Source organism: Symphalangus syndactylus, chromosome 9 (assembly GCF_028878055.3).
Source record: "Symphalangus syndactylus isolate Jambi chromosome 9, NHGRI_mSymSyn1-v2.1_pri, whole genome shotgun sequence".
NCBI classification, from domain to species: Eukaryota; Metazoa; Chordata; class Mammalia; order Primates; family Hylobatidae; genus Symphalangus; species Symphalangus syndactylus.
In genome coordinates, this window is record NC_072431.2 from 54,363,624 (window position 1) to 54,384,932 (window position 21,309).

The 21,309-nt window shown below is 45.5% G+C and overlaps 1 protein-coding gene across 3 annotated transcripts in view; it reads left to right on the forward strand.

The window, feature by feature from the left end:
• Nucleotides 1-6,712: 6,712 nt before the first annotated feature.
• The window catches only part of LOC129489523 (E3 ubiquitin-protein ligase RNF216-like), a 29,556-nt gene continuing 14,959 nt past the window's right edge, over nt 6,713-21,309 (forward strand). Inside the window, exons 1-4 of one of the 3 annotated variants that reach the window (XM_063646105.1) lie at nt 6,713-6,907; nt 9,160-9,295; nt 16,805-16,907; nt 18,059-18,223. In XM_063646105.1, coding sequence (XP_063502175.1) covers nt 18,140-18,223 — 84 coding nt within the window. In that variant the 5' untranslated portion in view covers nt 6,713-6,907; nt 9,160-9,295; nt 16,805-16,907; nt 18,059-18,139. The remainder of the gene's footprint in view (nt 6,908-9,159; nt 9,296-16,804; nt 16,908-18,058; nt 18,224-21,309) is intronic. The other 2 variants (XR_010122495.1, XM_063646106.1) reach the window with 2 other exon arrangements.

Below are 21,309 nucleotides of genomic sequence, written 5' to 3' on the forward strand. Positions count from 1 at the left end.
GGGCGACAGAGCAAGACTCTGTCTCAAAAAAAAAACAAAAAACAAAACAAAACAAAAAAGGACAGCACTCAGAGAGTTTCGATGCTGAACATGTGGACGTGCCGGGAGGGTGGTATGCCCAGAGAGGGCATGGAAACTCCACCCCTTCCCACAAAACTTGCCCCTTCGGCCTCAGCATCTGGCCATTCCTCTGCATTTTTCGTAATGCCCTTTAGAGTAAACTGGTAAGCAGGCCGGCCATGGTGGCTCACGCCTATAATCCCAGCACGTTGGGAGGCTGAGGCAGGTGGATCACTTAAGGCCAGGAGTTCAAGACAAATCTGGCCAACATAGCAAAACCCTGTCCCTACTAAAAATACAAAAATTAGCCGGGCGTGGTGGTGGGTGCCTGTAATCCCAGCTACTTGGGAGGCTGAGCCAGGAGAATCGCTTGAGCCCAGGAGGAGGAGGTTGGTTGCAGTGAACCAAGATTACACCTCTGCACTCCAGCCTGGGCCACAGAGCAAGACTCCGTCTCAAAAAAAAAAAAAAAAAAAAAAAACAACAACAACAAAAAAAGTACTTTGTGTTAAGTATTGAGTGGTGTGGGAGTAGGAAACACACTTTGGTCTTATTTTATTTTTATTTCAGAGACAGGGTCTGGCTCTGCCACCCGGTATGATCACAGCTCCACTATAGCCCTGAACTCCTGGGTGCAAACCAGCCTCCCACCTCAGCCTCCCTAGTAGCTGGGACTACAAGTGCACACCATCATGCCTGGCTATTTTTTTTTTTTTTTAGAGAATGAGGGTCTCACTGTGTTGCCCAGGCTGGTCTCAAACTCCTGGCCTCAAGTGATCCTCTTGCCTCAGCCTCCCAAAGTACTGGGATTACAGCCATGAGCTACCACACGCTGCCTATTTTTATTTATTATAAAAAAAATTTTTTTGGCCAGGCATGGTGGCTTGCACCAGTAATCCCAGCACTTTGGGAGGCTGACACAGGTGGATCACTTGAGGCCAGGAGTTCAAGACCAGCCTGGCCAACATGGCAAAACCCCATCTCTACTAAAAATACAAAAATTAGCTGGGTATGGTGACACATGCCTGTAATCCCAGCTACTCGGGAGGTTGAGGCAGGAGAATCACTTGAGACTGGGAGGCAGAGACTGCAGTGAGTCGAAATCATGCTGCTGCACTCCAGCCTGGGCAGCACAGAGAGGCTCCGTCTCAAAAAAAAAAAAAAAAAATACATATATATATATATATATATATATATGTATGTATTTTTTTTTTTAAATGAGGTCTCACTTTGTTGCCCAGGCTGGTCTCAAGCTCCTGGTCTCAAGTGGTCCTCCCACCTCAGCCTCCCACTGGGATTACATTCATGTCAGTGTACCCGGCCTATTTTTATTTTTAATTTTTAATTTTTAATTTTTAATTTTTTTGTAGAGACAGGGTCTTGCTATGTTGTCTAGGCTGGTCTCAAACTCCTAGTCTCATGCAATCCTCCCATCTCAGCCTCTTGAAGCACTGGGATCATAGGTGTAGGCCACTGTGCCTGGCCTTGTTCTATTTTTAGATCTTTTTTTTTTTTTTTAACAGAGTCTCGTTCTGTCACCAGGCTGGAGTGCAATGGCTCCATCTCAGCTCACTGCAACCTCCGCCTCCAGGGTTCAAGTGATTCTCCTGCCTCAGCCTCCCGGGCAGGTCGGATTACAGGCGTCCTCCACCTGCCACCACGCCTTGCCAATTTTTTGTATCTTTAGTAGAGACGAGGTTTCACCATGTTGGACAGGCTGGTCTCGAACTCCTGGCCTTGTGATCCGCCTGCCTCGGCTTCCCAAAGTGCTGGGATTACAGGCATGAACCACCGCGTCCGGCCTCTTTTAGTTATTTTTAAATGTACAATTCGGCCAGGTGCGGTGACTCACGCCTGTAATCCCAGTACTCACTATGTTGTTCTCATCAAGATCAAGTGACTCCATCTCTACTAAAAGTACAAAAATTAACTGGGTGTGGTGGTGCGCGCCTGTGGTCTCAGCTACTTGAGAGGCTTAGGTGGGAGGATTGCTTGAGCCTGAGAGGTTGAGGCTGTGGTGAGCCGAGACTACACCACTGCACTCCAGCCTGGGCAATAGAGTGAGACCATGTCTGGAAAGGGAAGGGAAGGGAGGGGAGGGGAGGGGAGGGAAAGGGAAGGGACAGCCTTGGAAAATAAAAAATGAAAAACAAAATTAAAGAAGAAAATGAAAAGTAAGCCAGAGGAAATGTATGCAATACTAAAATCTTATATCCAAACTATAAAAAGAACCCTTACAGGTCAACTATGAGAAGACAAAAACAAATCCAATTTTTAAAATGGGATTTTAAAAATTTGAACAGAAATTTCACAAAAGAAAATATACAAAAGGCCAGGGCTGGGCACAGTGGCTCACACTTGTAATCCTAGTGCTTTAGGAGGTCAGGATGGGAGGATCACTTGAGGCCAGAAGTTCAAGACCAGCCTGGGCAACATAGCGAGACCCCATCTCTACAAAAAAAAAACATATAAATTAGCCAGGAGTGGTGGCATGTGCCTGTAGTCCCAGCTACTAAGGAGGCTGAGGTGGCAGGATCACTTGAGCCCACGAATTCAAGGCTGCAATGAGCTATGATCATGCCACTGCAGTCCAGCCTAGACAATGTTGTCTCTAAAAAAAATAAAAATAAAAAAAAGGAAGATATTCAAAAGGCCAATAAGCACAAGAAAAGATGCTCAACATATTAGCCACCAGGGAAATGCAAATCAAAACCACAATGATATACCATTACATATCCATTACAACAGCTGAAATTAAAGACTAGTGATACCAAGAATGGCAACTGGACCTCTCCTTCAGTGCCAGTGGGAAAGTAAAATGATGTACCAGTTTGGGAAACAGTTTGGTTCTTACTATATGATTTAGCAATTCCACACTTAGAGAATGAACATGTATTCACCCAACAACTTTTACATGAACGTGCATAGCAGTTTTATTCATAATTGCCCCAAAATAAAAGAAACTCAGTGTGCATTGGCTGGTGAACGGATGAACGGATTGTGTCATATCCTTGCAGTCGAATACTACTCAGCAGTAAAAAGGAATGAACTACTGATACATGTAACATAAAAGAATCTCAGAAACATTCGGAGGCCAGGCACAGGGGCTCATGCCTATAATCCCAGCACTTTGGGATGCTGAGGTGGGAGGATCACTTGAGCTCAGGAGTTCGAGACCAGACTGGGCAACATAGCAAGACCTCGTCCCTATTAAAAATCAAAAACATTAGGCAGGCATGGTGATGCGTGCCTGTAGTCCCAGCTCCTCAGGAGGCTGAGGCAGGAAGATGGCTTGAGTCTGGTAGATCAAGGCTGCAGTGAGCTAAGATCATACCACTGCACTCCAGCCTGGGCAACAGAGTGAGACCCTGTCTCAAAAAACAAAAAACATGCTGAGCAAAAGAAACCAGACACAAGAGTACATGCCATATGATCCCATGTATGTGAAACTACAGAAAGAGACATTCTAGTCTAAAATGAGGAAAAGGGCCGGGCGCGGTGGGTGGCTCGCGACTGTAATCCCAGCACTTTGGGAGGCCAAGGCAGGCAGATCACCTGAGGTCAGGAGCTCGAGACCAGCCTGGCCAAATTTAGTTGGCCATCTTCTTAGTAGAGATGGCAAAACTTCATCTCTACTAAAAATACAAAAATTAGCTGGACATGGTGGTGGATTTCTGTAATCCCAGCTACTCGAGAGGATGAGGCAAGAGAATTGCTTGGACCTGGGCGGCGGAGGTTGCAGTGAGCCAAAATCACGCCACTGCACTCCAGCCTGGGCGACAGAGTGAGACTCCATAACAAAAATAAAATAAAATAAAAATACAAAGAATTAGCTGGGTGTGGTGGGGGGTGCCTATAATCCCAGCTACTCAGGAGGCTGAGGCAGAAGAATCGCTTGAACCCAGGAGGTGGAGGTTGCGGTGAGCCGAGATCGCACCAGTGCACTCCAGCCTGGGTGACAGAGCAAGACTCCATCTCAAAATAAATAAATAAATAAGTGACAAAAAGCAGGTACCCAAAAGCAGGTGGTTGCCTAGTGCCAGGGATGAGGGTTATGGATGGACTGGAAGGAACAGGAGGGAATAGTTTGGGGTGATGGAAATGATCTCTACCTTGATTGTGGGGGGTTACGAGGGTGTATAAATTTGTCAAAACTGATAGAAAGGTACACTTAAATGGGGTGCCTTGTACCATGTATAAAGTACACCTCAATACCATTGATTTTTTTTTTTTTTTGCAAGTAATGGGCCAAAATGGCAGGAAATTACTGCTTCTGAAAGCAGACTGAGTTCGGGAATAATGTCCTCTATGACAACACCAGCACACCTTCATGTAGATACGGCTGATGACAGTTCTTGGGAACAAAATGATGACGGGCAAATTGTGAATAATGGCGGTCCTCCACTACTGTCAATGATGTCACAGGTCAGATGCACATTAAACTAACTGTAACCAGAAAATGCAATGAAGCCGTGCCCTGATGACTCACGGGGCGGGGGAGTTACAGCCTCGGCTCTCTGGCAGGCTCACGGGGTGAGTGCATGTTGCACGCCTTTGGCCGTAACTGCATGGAATTACAGCCAGCACGGATGATACGGATTTTCATAGATGGAACTTCCATGCTTCTTCCCAGGAAAACAGCAAAACATCACTTGTTGACAATAGTTTAGTCTGCAGGTAGCTATCTTGCCCTTTCTGATTCTTGGTGCTGGTTAACGTTAAGACAAAGAAAACAGGCTGGGCGTGGTGGCTCATGCCTGTAATCCCAGCGCTTTGGGAGGCCGAGGCAGGTGGACCACCTGAGGTCAGGAGTTCAAGAACAGCCTGACCAACGTGGAGAAACCCTGTCTGTACTAAAAATACAAAATTAGCTGGGTGGGTGGCACATGCCTGTAATCCTAGCTACTCAGGAGGCTGAAGCAGGAGAATCACTTGAACCTGGGAGGCAGGGGTTGCGGTGAGCTGAGATCGTGCCATTGCACTCCAGCCTGGGTAACGAGTGAAACTCCGTCTCAAAAAAACAAACAAAAACAGGCCAGGTGCAGTGGCTCAAGCCTATAATCTCAGCACTTTGAGAGGCCGAGGCAGGAGGATCACTTGAGGCCAGCAGTTTGAGACCAACCTGAACAACATAGAAAGACCCTATCTATACAAAAAAATTAAAAAATTAGTCGGGCGTGGTGGCACACACCTATAGTCCCAGCTACTCAGGAGGCTGGGATGGGAGGGTCACTTGAGCCTGGGAGTTCAAGGCTGCAGTGAACTATGATTGATTGAGTCACTGCACTCTAGCCTCGCTGACAGAGACCCCAATCCCCCGCCCCCCCAAAAAAAACAGGGCCGGGCACAGTGGCTCATGCCTGTAATGCCAACACTTTGGGAGGCCGAAGCAGGCAGATCACCTGAGGTCAGGAGTTCGAGACTAGCTTGGCCAACATGGTGAGACCCTGCCTCTACTAAAAATACAAAAATTAGGCGGATGTGGTGGCGGGCGCCTATAATCTCAGCTACATGGGAGGCTGAGGCATGAAAATCACTTGAGTCCGGGAGGCAGAGGTTGCAGTGAGCCAAGATAATGCCATTGCACTCCAGCATGGGCACAAGAGTGAAACTCCATCTCAAAAAAAAAAAAAAAAAACAAAACGCCAGAGGCTTCAAAAATAACCTGAATGATTCCAGACTACCTAGAAGGAAGGAGTAGCTTCCTCTCGCCCTCACTGGGAGAAATGCAGAGATAGGATAATTGTCTTTATGACTCCAAAAATGCTTAAGACAAGAACATGTCAACAAACTCCAATGAGAGCTTCTCAATTCACACATGACCCCATTTCATTCTTGCAAGAACACTGGGCAATAGATAATATCTTAAAATTTCCATTTTACTAATAAAAAATTCCCAGCCAGACGTGGCAGTTCACACCTGCCATCCCACCACTTTAGGGGGCCAAGACGGAAGGATAACTTGGAGCCAGGAGTTCGAGACCACCCTGGGCAACAAAGCGAGATTCTGTTTCTTTTTTTTTTTTCTGAGACAGGGACTTGCTCTGTCGCCCAGGCTGGAGTGCAGTGGCGCGATCTCTGCTCACTGCAAGCTCCGCCTCCTGGGTTCATGTCATTCTCCTGCCTCAGCCTCCAGAGTAGCTGGGACTACAGGCACGCGCCACCATGCCCAGCTAAATTTTTTATTTTTAGTAGAGACGGCGTTTCACCATGTTGGCCAGGCTGGTCTGGAACTCCTGACCTCAAGTGATCCGTCCGCCTCGGCCTCCCAAAGTGCTGGGATTACAGGCGTGAGCCACTGTGCCCAGCCATGGGACCCACTTTACTCTTAATTTCCCCAATTCCTAGAACAGTGCGTGGCCCACAGGAAATCCGCAGAATATATTTGCAGAATGAATGAATGACTTGCCAAAGGAATTAGGGCAAATAAATAGATATCGAGTAAACGCCCACAACCACCCGCCCCATACCCTTTTCAGCTCTGGGGAGACAGTGGCTCCTGTGAGGTCGGGGACTGGGGGGGGGGTCTCCGTTTCTTTCATCCTCCCGCCTCGTGGGGGAGTCAAGTCTCCGCAGGCGGAGAGCCCGGATGCAGGCGCAGCTAGGCGGCCCTCTCTATGGTGAGCCCCCGGGTCCCTCCTCCGCAGCACCCGGACTGCCTCTATGGTTTTTCCTGTACTTACTCGGGAGGGGGCGCTGTGCGCGTGGGCGAGGTGATGCCGCGGCAGGGCCGGAAAGAGTGTAGCGGCTGCCACTGAGCTCACAGCTGCGGTTTCTGAGGAGTAAGCGGCGCGGTAGCGAAGGCCGCCTGCCTAGCCGGCGAGTTGAGTGGCGAGTTGAGTGGCGAGTGAGTGTCGGCTGCGGGGCGCTCTCGAGCTCCTGGGCGGGTCTGTGAGGCGAGGCGGCCTCTCTGCGGGGCGCCTCCGTTGAGCTTCGGGGGTGGGGACGGGGGCGCGGGCCGTGAGCGCCGCAGAGCTGAGGGGCGCTGGCCGAGGCCCGGGCGGGATCGGGCCGGGGAGCTGGGCTGGGCGTCTCCAAGCCCCGTGCGGTGGCGAGGCGGGAGCGACCCCCTCCCGCCACTTCGCGAAGTTTCGCGAGCCGGCCCCTCGGGCCGCTTCCCTCCCCCCGGCCCGAGGCCGCCGCGGGGGCGGTGTCGGTGCACCCGAGCGCGGCCTGGAGGAGCGGCGGGAGGCGGCCAGGGCCTGTGAACCCCAGCCCAGGCGGGCGGCGTCTTCCCTCCTCTCCCCTCACATCTGGAGCGCGTGTTCCGCGAAAGTTGGCGACTGTCACCCGGCACTCGCGAGGGCGCCGCAAGTGCGTCAAACCCTTCTGCGGGGCGCTGGGGGCTGGCCCGGCTCGGATGTCCGGGCGCTGGGTAGGGAGCGAGGCCGCTGTCCCCGCGTCGAGGTGGCCCTGCTCCCGGTGGAACGAGACCAGGGATCCAAGACTTGGGCCACTTGCAACCAACGTGGAGCGTGCGCGGCGTGCGGGTTACAGAAATTTCTGACAAATCCGTCAGGGCTCTGAATCCCTAAGGGCCTGGGTAGCAGTTGTCCTTTTGATCGTGCAAAGAGAACATTTTTTCCCCCCTTTTTTTGAGACGGAGTTTCGCTCTGTCGCCCAGGCTGGAGTGCAGTGGCGCGATCCTGGCTCACTGCAAGCTCTGCCTCCCGGGTTCACGCCCGTCTCCTGCCTCAGCCTCCCGAGTAGCTGGGACTACAGGCGCCCGCCACCACGCCCGGCTAATTTTTTTTTTTTTTTTTGTAGAGACGGGGTTTCACCGTGTTAGCCAGGATGGTCTCGATCTCCTGACCTCGTGATCCGCCCGCCTCGGCCTCCCAAAGTGCTGGGATTACAGGCGTGAGCCACCGCGCCCGGCCTGTGTGTTTTTGATAGAGATGGGGTTTCACCATGTTGTCCAGGCTGGTCTCGAACTCCTCACCTTAGGTGATCCATCCGCCTCGGCCTCCCTGAGAGCTGGGGTTACAGGTGTGAGCCACCGCGCCTGGCTATATTTTTTAATTTAATATTTAAATATGTATTTAAAATTTGTGTATGAATTTACGTAAATGGTATCACACTTTCATTTAACATTAGTTAATTTAACTGTGTTGTATCCTCATATGAATTTTATTTATTCCTTTACTGAAGTCCAATAAGGCCGTTCCCAATTGCTTTTATTACATGTTTGCTGTAATGACCATCCCTGTCCGTATATTCTATTATGCATATTTCTTGAAGAACACACAGAGGTTTCTTTAGCTAATATACCTGGAGGTGGAATTGCTAAGTCACAGGGAATGTACATTTGTAATTTAGGGCGTATTGCTGATTGCTATTCAGAGTATCTTTTCCAAGTTACTCTCCAAACCAGCAATGTGTAAGGCTTCCCATTTCTTACGTACTTGCTTTTTTTGCCACCCCAGTGGTTTGAAACAGAATTCTTTTTTTTTTTTTTTTTGAGACGGAGTCTCACTCTGTTGCCCAGGCTGGAGTGCAGTGCTGCGATCTTGGCTCACTGCAACTTCAGCCTCCCCGGTTCAAGCGATTCTCCTGCGTCAGTGTCCGGAGTGGCTGGGATTACAGGCGCGTGCCACCACGCCTGGCTGATTTTTGTATTTTTAGTAGAGCTGGAGTTTCACCATGTTGGTCAGGCTGGTGTCGAACTCCTGACCTTGTGATCTGCCCACCTCGGCCTCCCAAAGTGCTGGGATTACAGGCGTGAGCCACCGCGTCTGGCTGAAACATAATTCATTTTCTAATTTGCCTTTCCCTGATTATTAGTGAGGTTGAGCATCTTCTGTGTTTTCTTTTTTGTGAATTGCCTATTAATAACCTTAGCCCATTTGTTTGTTAGCATATTTGTATCAAGATGTGAATTCTCTGTCAGTACTTTGTCTCTTTAATGCGTGTATTTTTAAAATATGTTTTAATGTCATACGTTTTGAGTTTGTGTGGTTTTTTTTTTGACCCACCTCCTTGGATATGTTTTCTTAAGGAATGTTTTCAGCATAAGCTTCAGATGTTCCCCTGACCAGATACATGGCAAGAGTTTTGATACTCCCTCATTCTTACTGTTCCTCTTTGCTTCCTTTTCAGCCCTTTTGAAACACATAGTTACCATGTTTAGATATTAGCAGTCCCATATGTGCATGTCTGCATTTGAAAATGGAAGAGGGAAACAACAATGAAGAGGTAATTCACTTGAACAACTTTCACTGCCATCGGGGACAAGGTAAGTTGTTTGCTCTCACTTTATCTCTTTCCCTGTGGCTTTTTCTTTTAGTATTGCAGCTGTATCTTTTGAAATGAATCTGTTTTGTACCATTTAGAATCCAGGGATGTTTCGTTTTTGACATAAAAAGACTAGTTAGACTAGAATTATATCAGATAATGATATTGCTGGCATGAATGAAGTGTAAGACTCATTCATTACAACTGGATTAATAAGCTATTAATTTACTGGCAAGACGCTGTTAATATGCAGTCATTGAGTCTTAAGAGACAGTGTCAGCATCAGTTTTTGAAGGCGTGGCGATTATAAAGGAGTGCTCCACTAGGCCTTTGTGATCTGAAATACTACAGGTGATGCTGAACCAGTCTGGTCCTCACATGATGCTTAATTTCTTTTTTGCCAGAAGATTCTGGCCTAAGCCTTGAGGGGAATTTTGGAACATGTATTTTTTTGTTCTACAGTTTTGTTTTGTTTTTTCTTTCTTTTATTGAGACGGAATTTTGCTCATTGCCCAGGCTGGAGTGCAATGGCATAATCTTGGCTCACCGCACCCTTCACGTCAGGTTCAAGCGATTCTCCTGCCTCAGCCTCCCGAGTAGCTGGGATTATAGGCATGTGCCACTATGCCCTGCTAATTTTGTATTTTTAGTAGAGATGGGGTTTCTCCATGTTGTTCAGGCTGGCCTTGATCTCCTGACCTCGGGTGATCGGCCTGCCTCAGCCTCCCAAAGTGCTGGCATGAGCCACCCCCCTGGCCACATTGCTTAATTTTCATTATAAAAGGGATAAATATGGGCCAGACACATGGCTCACACCTTTAATCCTGACACTTTGGGAGGCTGAGGCAAGAGGATTGCCTGAATCCAGGAATTCAAGGCTGCAGTGAGCTATGTTATGCTACTGCACTCCAGCCTGGGAGACAGAGTGAGACCTTATCTGTATTTAAAAAAAATTTGTTATAAGTGATAGATATGCTGTTTTAAAAAATAAGTTCTCCTGAAGAATATAAAATGAAAAATAAACTCTTTCCCCTCCTTCTGATCTGCAGAGGTGAAATAGTTGTAATTTTTTTTTTTTTTTTTTTTGGAGACGGAGTCTCGTTCTGTTGCCCAGGCTGGAGTGCAGTGGTGTGATCTTGGCTCACAGCAGTCTCCGCCTCCCGGGTTCAAGCGATTCTCCTGCCTCAGTCTCCTAAGTAGCTGGCGTTACAGGTGTACTCCACCACGCCTGGCTAATTTTTGTATTTTTAGTAGAGACAGGGTTTCACCATGTTGGTCAGGCTGGTCTTGAACCCCTGACCTCGTGATCTGCTTGCCTTGGCCTCCCACAGTGCTGGGATTACAGCCATGAGCCACCGTGCCCAGCCTGGTGGTAAATTTAAACAAAATAGACAGTTCACTGAACACCTGTCCTCAAAGTTCGTATCTTATGCTACAGTTCTCAGTCAAGGGTGCAGGTGAGTTTCTTCCCTGCCAAGGCTGAGAAGGAAGGGCCCCTTTCCAGGTGCTTAGCCCAATGTAGGTACTTTTTTCTAATTTGTACAATGACACTGTTGGAGCCAGTAGTGGCCTTGTCTGATCCCACCTCTGTACAGAGACAACCACTGTCATCAGATTTATTTATATTTATTTGTTTATTTAACTATTTATTTTTGAGACGGAGTCTCACTCTGTCACCTAGGCTAGAGTGCAATGGTGCGATCTCAGCTCACTGCAGTCTCCGCCTCCCAGGTTCAAGTGATACTCCTGCCTCAGTTTCCCAAGTAGCTGGGATTACAGGCATGCGCCATCATGTCTGACTAATTTTTGTATTTTTAGTAGAGACGGAGTTTCCCATGTTGGCCAGGCTGGTCTTGAACTCCTGACCTCAAGTGATCCACCTACCTCGGCCTCCCAAAGTGCTGGGATTACAGGTGTGAGCCACTGCACCTGGCCTTCCCTTAATCTTTATCAATTTTACTTAACATGCTTCTCAGTAAGGCAAAACCGTTAAGAGTATACACTACCAGGCCATAGATTGGTGGTGCTGGTCAGTTCTGGAAATTTTGTAGCTGTTTCCTGACTTCTGTAACTCTTCTCCCACAATCTCCTTGTCTCTAAGTCCACCTCTTTGTCCCTGAGATGCATTATGGATGATTTCTTCAGAGGTGTCTTCTAGCCCACAAATTTCTCTTCAGTAGAGTGTAATCTCCTTTTAACTCATCCACTGTTTTTCGGTTATGATATTTTAGCTTTTAATTCTCTTGGTTATTTTCCTAGAGTTTTGCTCTTTGCCTATATTTTTAGTCTTTTTTTAAATTTCTTTAACCAATAAACATAGCTTCTTTGTGAGTTTGATTGTTCTGATGTGTTAAGTTCTTGGGAATCATATTCTGTTCTTCCTGCTGGCTCCCATGGTGCCTCGTTTTCTTGTGTATTTTCTAAGTTTGACTCTAAGCTCATGTCTTGAGTTCTTGATAGAGTTGGTTTCTTTAGAGATTATTGCTTTTGCCTCTTTCAAGTCTCCAAGGGCAGTGTCAGTTTGAAACAACTTTAGATTCCTGTCTTGAAGTTTTTGAAGTTTTTGGATTATACAAACTTCTTTTTTTTTTTTTTTTTTTTAGACGAAGTCTCACTCTCTTGCCTAGGCTGGAGTGCAGTGGTGCCATCCTGGCTCACTGCACCTTCCGTCTCCAGGGTTCAAGCGATTCTTCTGCCTCAGCCTCCTGAGTAGCTTGGATTACAGGTGCACACCACCATGCCCAGCTAATTTTTGTATTTTTAGTAGAGATGGGATTTCACCATGTTGGCTAGGCTGGTCTCGAACTCCTGACCTCAAGTTATCCCCCTGCCTCAGCCTCCCAAAGTGCTGGGAGACGTGAGCCACCGTGCCTGGCAAATCTTTTATTTTATTTATTTATTTATTTATTTTTTTTTTGAGAGAGTTTTGCCCTTGTCGTCCAAGCTGGACTGCAGTGGCCTGATCTCAGCTCACTGCAACCTTCGCCTCCCAGGTTCAGGTGATTCTCCCGCCTCAGCCTCCTGAATAGCTGGGATTACAGGCATGTGTTACCTCACCTGGCTTCGATTACCCAAACTCTTAAAGCATTTTTTATTTTTCAACGAGAGACTCTACCTGGGTATTTAACCTTCCGTACAGTGAGGAAAGAAAGCCATTTTGTTGGGCCGGGCGCGGTGGCTCACGCTTGTAATCCCAGCACTTTGGGAGGCCGAGGCGGGTGGATCACGAGGTCAGGAGATCGAGACCACAGTGAAACCCCGTCTCTACTAAAAATACAAAAAAAATTAGCCGGGCGTGGTGGCGGGCGCCTGTAGTCCCAGCTACTCGGAGAGGCTGAGGCAGGAGAATGGCGTGAACCCGGGAGGCGGAGCTTGCAGTGAGCCGAGATCGGGCCACTGCACTCCAGCCTGGGTGATAGAGCAAGACTCCGTCTCAAAAAAAAAAAAAAAAGAAAGCTATTTTGTTATTTACATGCCAGTTACTCACTCTTCTGAAGCCTTTCCACATATTCTTTATTGTGTATAGTTTTTAAACTTGGTTTTGTATACCAATGTGTATATAATATACATAAAGAAAAATGAACAAAATAAAGATGCACAGCTCAATAATTTATCACAAACCAAACATTTATGGAACCACAACCCAGAAATCTTCAAGAAATAGAACGTTGCTATCCTTTTTGAACACTACATAAAGATTTTGTATAGTCTGTGGTCTTTTGAGTCTGATTTCTTTTCACTCAGCATTATGTTAGGTTTATTTGTGCGGGGTAGAACCACAGTTTATATATTTTCCATTGCTAAGTGTTATTCCATTTATATCACTTAGTAATGAAATTTTCCATCTACTTCTGATAGGCATTTGAGTTCTGTCACAAATAATGTAGCTGTGAGCATTCTCCTGCTTGTCTCCTGAACTCTACTTGCCCCACGCTCTGGCATCCACCTTCCTATTGGCTGTGTTTGTGTCTTCCAGCAGAATTGTTTGTTGGAGATTTTTTCCCCCTCCTAAGCTTTTAAAATACTTTATTTTTGGGTTTCTAAGTGGCATGATAATAACTACATTTTTTTAAATTACTAAGCTTTATTTTTTAGAGCAGTTTTAGGTTTATGGGAAAATTGAGCAGCAATGAGTACATTTTTACAATGAAAACTTTCTTGTAGGCTTCTACTCACCTAAAAAGCAGCTTATATGTGTGAATTGCTTTAACAGCTCTTCGACAATACTGAGTTATGATTTTTTTTTTTGTAGTTAACTAGGGTAGGCATAAAGTAGCATAAGTGACATTTCTTTGATAATTAGCTGTGTTTTTCATATATTTGTTTACTAATTGTATTTCCCTTGCATGTGAATTTTTTTTTTTTTTTTGGTTACTGTTTTCCTGGTTATGAAATGTAATACAGGTTTGTTCATTACAGAAAATGTAAATGATAGAGAAAAGTATAAACTTAGCTCATTTATAGAACAATGATTTGAATACCAGATACCATGTTTTAGTATTTTTTAACAATTTAACCTCATAGAAATTGAGTATACTTCAATGTTTTTGTCTCCTTCTGCAAGTGAACATCATGTTTAAATATATCTTCAAGATTGTCTATAAAAATCACTAAAATGTAATCAAATTGACACCTTCTTTTACAGTTCTGTTTGCCTACTTCCTGAGTCTCACACGTGTACTTATTTTTAGGGACTTGCTGACCCTCTGTGCTTTTTGTGTCACTCAGAAACATTGATCTTTAAACACATAAAAATTCTCGTGAAATCCGAAAAGCAAGGGAATGTACAGTCATTGTATTGCATCTTTTCAAGCCAATCTTGTTTTCCTGACACTGCTTTCCTTTCCATTAGTCTCTGTGCTCCTAGGACAATGTTAATTCCACAACTAAACTAAAATGTTAATGGAAACTGGAAATAAGGCCCAAAGCTGAGTTGAGCAGGCTGGGATTTTGTTGTAGCTCAGTCTCAGTTGCTTTATGTGCGTCTTTAAATGGCCTTCAGATGGAACCATCTGGTCATTTTAAGCAGGAAGGGCCTATTCATTAGAGAACCACATGGCAGGTAATCTACTCTGGCTGGTTAACTTAGACCTTTCACTCACACGTGGTCAACTTCAGTTGGATGAAGGCAGCAACAACTATCTAAGGGTTGAAAGGTTGGAGTACGGCTGGGCGCGGTGGCTCACGCCTGTAATCCCTGCACTTTGGGAGGCTGAGACGGGCGGATTACAAGGTCAGGAGATCAAGACCATCCTGGTTGACATGGTGAAACCCCGTCCCTACTAAAAATACAAAAAAATTAGCTGGGCGTGGTGGTGGCTGCCTGTAGTGCCAGCTACTTGGGAGGCTGAGGTGGGAGAATGGCATGAACCCAGGAGGCGGAGCTTGTAGCTTGCAGGAGGCGGAGCTTGTACCACTGCACTCCAGCCTGGGCAACAGAGTGAGACTCAGTCCAAAAAAAAAAAATTGGAGTACTAGCCTGGCTTACTTTGCAGGAGTGCCTTCTCTAGAACCGCTAGCATGTCAGATCAGCTCAATCATGAGGTCATATGAAGAGGTGGGCAGATTGAAGTCTGACAGGCTTCCCCACTGTTTTTGCCCCAGGGTGCAGATATTAGAACAGAGGCTACAACTTGTTTCTGTAGAAGAAAAACTTTGTCCTTCATTTTCTGTGCTTCCAAATGTCACTTAACCTCCAGAAGAGTTCTGTTGGTAAGCATAATGAAGGGATTAAACTAGAAATGAATTTTGACAGTTTATAGTGAGAGCTTCTGATTTCTGCCATGTGGAACTTCATATCTGTAGCATTTCAGTATTTGAAGTTCTTAATATTGTTGAAAATATAAAATGAATTGGGGAGAGATAAACCTCAAACATGTTTGTTTTTTCAAGAAGTCATATCTACCGTTCCACCTGTATTTCGCATAGAGTTGTACTTATGTATCATGTACTTGAGAAAACACGTAAAAATAGACCATATTAAAGTTAGTCCGTGTCTGGTTTGTCGCCACGTCAAATATGCACATGTAATTGGTTGTCTGGAGCTCAGGCCTTTCCCTACAGATGGGATTTTTGCTGGTGGCTAGTTCTCAGGTCAGCCTTCAAAGGTTTGCATAACCTCAGTGCACACCAGTGAGTTCTAGGATGGAGAATTACCACTGATGACAATGGTTTTAAAGGAAAATGTACTCCGAATTCTTGTCACCCTCTGTAATAGGAGGAGTTTCCTGCTTTATTTCCTCTTTGGGCCTCTGGCGTTGTGTTCCGTGGACTGGGCAGGCTGTGGTGGTAGGGAAGTGGGGAGCTTAGAGATGAAAAGTATATGGGACTCCTGGAAGGAACGGAAGGGAAATGCATTGAGATGTCAGGATGAGGGAGAAGGCTTTGACATGGGTCCCCGGCGGGGGCTGCAGAATAATCGAACCTCTCCAAACCAGTCCCCAAACACTGGCACCTGGGTGAGAAAAGGAGCCAGAGCTGGGCACTTTTTCTCTGCCGTCTTTCTGCCAGACCTCCTGTTCTACTATTATAGGCCTTACTATTGACATCTGGCAAAAGAGAACCAGTATAAAGGGAAGTGTGTGAGAATTGCAGGTATAGCACCTAGGAGGTCATCTTAGGAATCTACTGGAGCAAGAGAAAGAACAGAGAAAAGGGGAAGTCCCCGTTACCCTCCGAGCAAAGAAGCTTCCTTGCTACTGAATGTGGCTAGAGCTGTACCCCACCCACCCTGTCTTCACTACTGTGCAGTTGTTTCAAGGTGGTTGTCTGATTTGACTGTGAAGAGCCTGGATAGTTAACATTTGTTGGGTCTGGGTGGTGGTACATCAATGTGTGTTACCTCACTCTGTATATCCTTTGGAAGTATTTCATGCTGATAATAGACAAAGCTAATGCATTTGGTGTGAAGAGAGTCTGTTCATAGGAAAACATGATCTGTTCATCAGTCTAGCTTAGCAGCTAGCTAAATAAACCCAGTGTAACTCAATGGCTCATAGAGCTTTATATTACCATAGAGATTTATGTTACCACAGGGGTATAAAAAGTATTAATGAATTAACAGAAGGTCTTTTATATTTCATTTATTTATTACATATCTTAGCAGACTTTTTTTATTGTAAATGTGAACACACAGTTTTCCACTTCTTGTTCATAGTTTTCTTGACAGAGTAGCTACTTTTCTTACAAATTTTCCAGTTTTGTAGTTTAAACAATAATAGTTTCAGTGACTCCATTACATTAACACCCAACTGATACATAAACTTCAGAGGAGTTTGCCTTAGTCAGTATGTTCATTGCTTTTTAAATTTTTTATCTTTCACAAAGATAGGAATTCAGTGCAGTTGTTCGTTTATTTGTTTAGTTTTTCTGGGCTACAAACATCTTAATTTCTTGATAGGCCAGTTGTAATGTGTGACTAAGGACTGTATTCTTCAAACATTGCATTTGAAGCAGTGAGCAGGTGTGGGATTTGGAAGCAGTATGAAAGTAACATCATTTGTTTTTGCAGGCTTTGTAATTTTCTTCTGGAAAACCCAGATTATCCAAAGTGAGAAGATAGAATCATTATAAATCCCAGTAGCAGTCTGCTGGCCAGCCAAGATGAGACAAAGGCAAGTGTCATGTTCTTGTTTTGCAGTCGCTGCCTGGAAATGCTCTGCTTTGTTGTTGTTGTTGTTGTTGTTATCTCTGTGGGAAGAAAGTGCTTTGTTGGGACAAGTTTTTAAAGACTAGCAGAGGGACATGGGATTTCAGAATATATCTATACTTCAGTGCGATCTCCCAGTCTGAGCCACTTTGAATTCTGTCTTTAACTTCTGTCTTTCCTTGTAATTCTTATCTTCCTTTTCCCACAAAGAATTAAACGAATCCTCCATATCTTTGATCCTACAAAGCAAATTCCTAAAGCAAAACAAGAATTGGCCAAAACTCTTAACATTTTATTATGAAAATTTTCAAACCTACAGGAAAATTGAAATATTTTACATTGATCACCTGTATACCTACCACTGGTGCTACTAAAAAGTTAACAGTTTACTGTATCCTCTTTGTCATACATATGTCCTCTGTCTGTCCATCAGCACATCTTTGTTATATTTCATTTCATGATAATGCATTTCAAAGTAAATTGCAAAAACATCAGTATACTTCCCTGTAAATACTTCAGCATGCAGATCATTACCCAGAGTTGAATATCTTTTTTCTTTTGATGTGAGATTTGTATACAGTGTATACTATTTGTATACAGTGTATACTATACATCTGTTTAACCGGATCTCACATCAAGATGTAAACAGTTTGGTTTTTAAAAACTGTAATCATTGTCATTATTTGTGATCCAAACTGGCATTTAGTGTGTTATATGGTAAAGTATGGTTGAGGACTAACTTTATTAAGATCTGTTGCTTGATCTTCCAACTCCCCATAGATTCTTTGATTCTCTCTCTTACGTATTCTATAATAGAAAAAAAATAGTTGTTTGTAAATATGTTATGGAAAGAAGATGGCTGTAAGATTGGTTTAAATCCCCAACTATACTTCTTTACTAGTTATAACTAGTAAAACTAGTCTATCGGCTCCAGACAGGTTTGTTTAACCTCTCTGAGCCACCGTTTTCTCATCTCTCTTATAGGGCTGGTAACTTCCTTATAGAGTAATTAGAACAAATGTTATTCTTTTCTACACATGTAATTCTTAAAATGATTTCCCCTACATGGGAAATGTACTGCCTGGCCTCTGATTTTATGCTTCTCTCTCGTTTCAGTTGCCTAAAATAGACTTTTTTGACTATTTTAAATTGACTCCTCTTGACCGGCGCTGCTTCATCCAAGCTGCTGACCTCCTCATGGCCGACTTCAAAGTGCTCAGTAGTCAGGACATCAAGTGGGCCCTGCACGAGCTCAAAGGACACTATGCGATCACCCGCAAGGTACTCTACTTGGTCTTCCTGTTGGGGTCACACCTCTTGACTACATCTTCCCATGATAACAGAATGAACAGTTCAGCTTGTGGAAATTGGGATGGTTTATGATTGCTAAGGAACTTATTAGGGTGAAGATAGATAGGTATTTGCTGATCGTGACAGACTAAATGAAAAGAAATAGTAGATGAGAAGCAGAGAAGTTCTGGTTAGACCATAAAAACATGGAGGGTAATACATTGTACTGTGGAATGCAGGAGTATGAAAGATGCGTTCTAATCCTGCTCCTTCCTGATTTGCTTTCCGACTTGGGACAGGTCACACGACCATCCATCCTCCAGGTGGCTCAGTTATCAGTGATAGGACGTAAGGTCTGTAAAGAGTCCGGGAACACAGCAGTGCCCCCTCAGAAGAGAATGGGCAGCTACTGACAGCTCTCAGCGTTCTCCCCCCAGGATCCTAAAATAGATAGCACTCAAAGGCCTTCGTTAAGGGTGAGAAGAGTGCTGGTTTGTGGTGGGTAACAGACGTCTTCCGTGAAGGACAGCACACGGTGCCTGCTTTGTAGCTGTGGCCAGAACAGGAGTGCATGCACCAGCAGAGACCTTGGCTTACTCCTCTTGGTCACCCTTACTGCCATTAAATTCTCAGCAAACACTGTGATGTTTCTTTTGTCCAAAGGACAAACGTGGAGTTATCGTAGTGGTTAAAATACTCATTGGGTCTTAGCTGTAGGAAGGGAAGAACCAAGCCAAGGACTGTGGCTCATGTTCTCATGCTGAGGTCTAGGCCAAGCCCCTTTCGCCTTTTTTTTTTTTTTTTTTTTTTTTTGAGACGGAGTCTCGCTCTGTTGCCCAGGCTGGAGTGCAGTGGCGTGATCTCGGCTCACTGCAGCCTCTGCCTCCCCAGTTCAAGCGATTCTCCTGCCTCAGCCTCCTGAGTAGCTGGGACTACAGTTGCTCACCACGCCTGGCTGATATTTGTATTTTTAGTAAAGATGGGGTTTCACCATGTTGGCCAGGCTGTTCAGCAACTCCTGACCTCAGATGATCTGCCCGCCTCAGCCTCCCAAAGTGCTGGGATAACCACATGAGCCACCGTGCCCAGCCAAAAAAAGACTGAAAGAAAAATAGAGAGGCTTTGAAAGGGTAATTCAGGAGGCAACCTAAGGTAGACCAAGGGTCTCCAGAAGGGCCTCCCTGAGCAAGGGACATTTAATCACAGACCCAAGTAGGAGTTTGGTGAAAGGGGTTGTGGAAGATGTTAGTGTCATTTATTGGGGTGAGAACTAGTATAAACATCTGCTTTGGAGGGAAATAATCATGAATTCAGTCTGGGAAACGTTGGTTGCCAATGTGCTGAGAAGGGCCTGTGAGACATCTGAGTAAAAATAATTCATTGGGAGGTTGAATGGACTAGAAAGTTTGGAAAATACAGACTGTAGATAGGATTTTTTTTTTTTTTTGTATCTCCTTGGGTTTTATGGTGATAGGACTTTGAGAGTCATCAGCATATGGAAAATCTCACCAGCCAGGATGGGGTACCCAGCGATACCAGGTGAGAAGAGAGGACTCCTGACATGTAAAGACCAAGCGGAGGAGGCAGGCAGACAGGAAGGAGGAAGTTGAGAGACTGGAGCAGTCTGTATTATTATCATCATTATTATGGTTATTCTTGTTTAGAAACAGGGTCTCTCTCTGTCACCCAGGCTGGAGTACAGTGGCCCAATCATGGCCTATTGCAACCTTGACCTTCTGGGCTCAAGCCATCCTCCTGCCTCAGCTTCCCATATAGCTAGGAGTACAGGTGCGCGCCACCACACCTGGATGATCTTTCTATTTTAATTTTTGTAGAAATGGGGTCTTGATAGATTGTGCAGGCTGGTCTTGAACTCCTGGCCTCAGGCTATCCTCCCACCTCAACCTCCTAAAGCACTAGGATGCCACCGTGTCCAGCCTGTTATTAAATACTGCTAAGAGTTTATGCAAGATGAGGACTAAAATGTAGATAGTAGAATTGTAGACTTGGCCACTCAATAATAAGCATAGATTAGTAAGTGCAAAGGCAGGGTAGACGCCAGATGAGAGACAACTGGAAAGCTTGTGGTCATAAGGCTAAGGTGGTGAAACAGCAGATAAACAGCTCCTTTGATAAATTTCTCTACAAAGGGGAAGAAGAAAGAGGTGCAGGCATTGAAAGAGAGATGAGATCACCTTCTCAAGTTTCAGCAGGAGTTTCAGACAAACACTGCCATCATAGCCCCCCCCTTCTCATTGCCGCCCAGGCTCGGACCCCAGCCTGCCCTGCACCCTAACAACGTAGCCACAGGACATGAGCCCCAAGGCCTCCTAACCCCTGCCACACTCAGGAGTCCCACCCAGTCTTCCTGAAAGGCTCCCACTCTTCCTTCTTCTCTGCCAGGCAGAATGGCCCTACCTCACACACCCCTCCTTCCTGTTCATATCAGGTACCCCTTCTCCCTCCTGTTTTTAGGATGGCAAAGACTTGAGTACTTTTTTTTTTTTTCCTAGACAGAGTCACACTCTGTTGCCTAGGCTGGAGTGCAGTGGCGCAATCTCAGCTCGCTGCAACCTCCGCTTTCCAGGTTCACCGATTCTCATGCCTCAGCCTCCCAAGTAGCTGGGATTACAGGCGCATGCCACCACGTCCAGCTAATGTTTTGTATTTTTAGTAGAGACAGGGTTTTGTCATGTTGTCCAGGCTGGTCTGAAACTCCTGACCTCAGATGATCCACCTGCCTCGGCCTCCCAAAGTGCTGGGATTACAAGTGTGAGCCACTGTGCCCTCCCTGACTTGAGCACATTTAAATCCTGATAAGGAAAATCTAAGAGGGAGAAGCTGAAGGTAGGAAAGAAAAGGGATCCTCACCAGTGGAAGGATTTTGAACTCCAGCATCCTGTCGAAGGGTGGGGTGGATATAGGTGCACGCAGAGAAGAGCGTGGGGGAAGCAGGTTAGGGGAGAGTAAAGAGGAGCATTGACCAGAGAAACAACATGAAAGATTTGACTACAGAATGGGACTCACCAGCCCATTGTCATGTGATTTAACCTGTACTTAATTCAAGGACAGCTTGG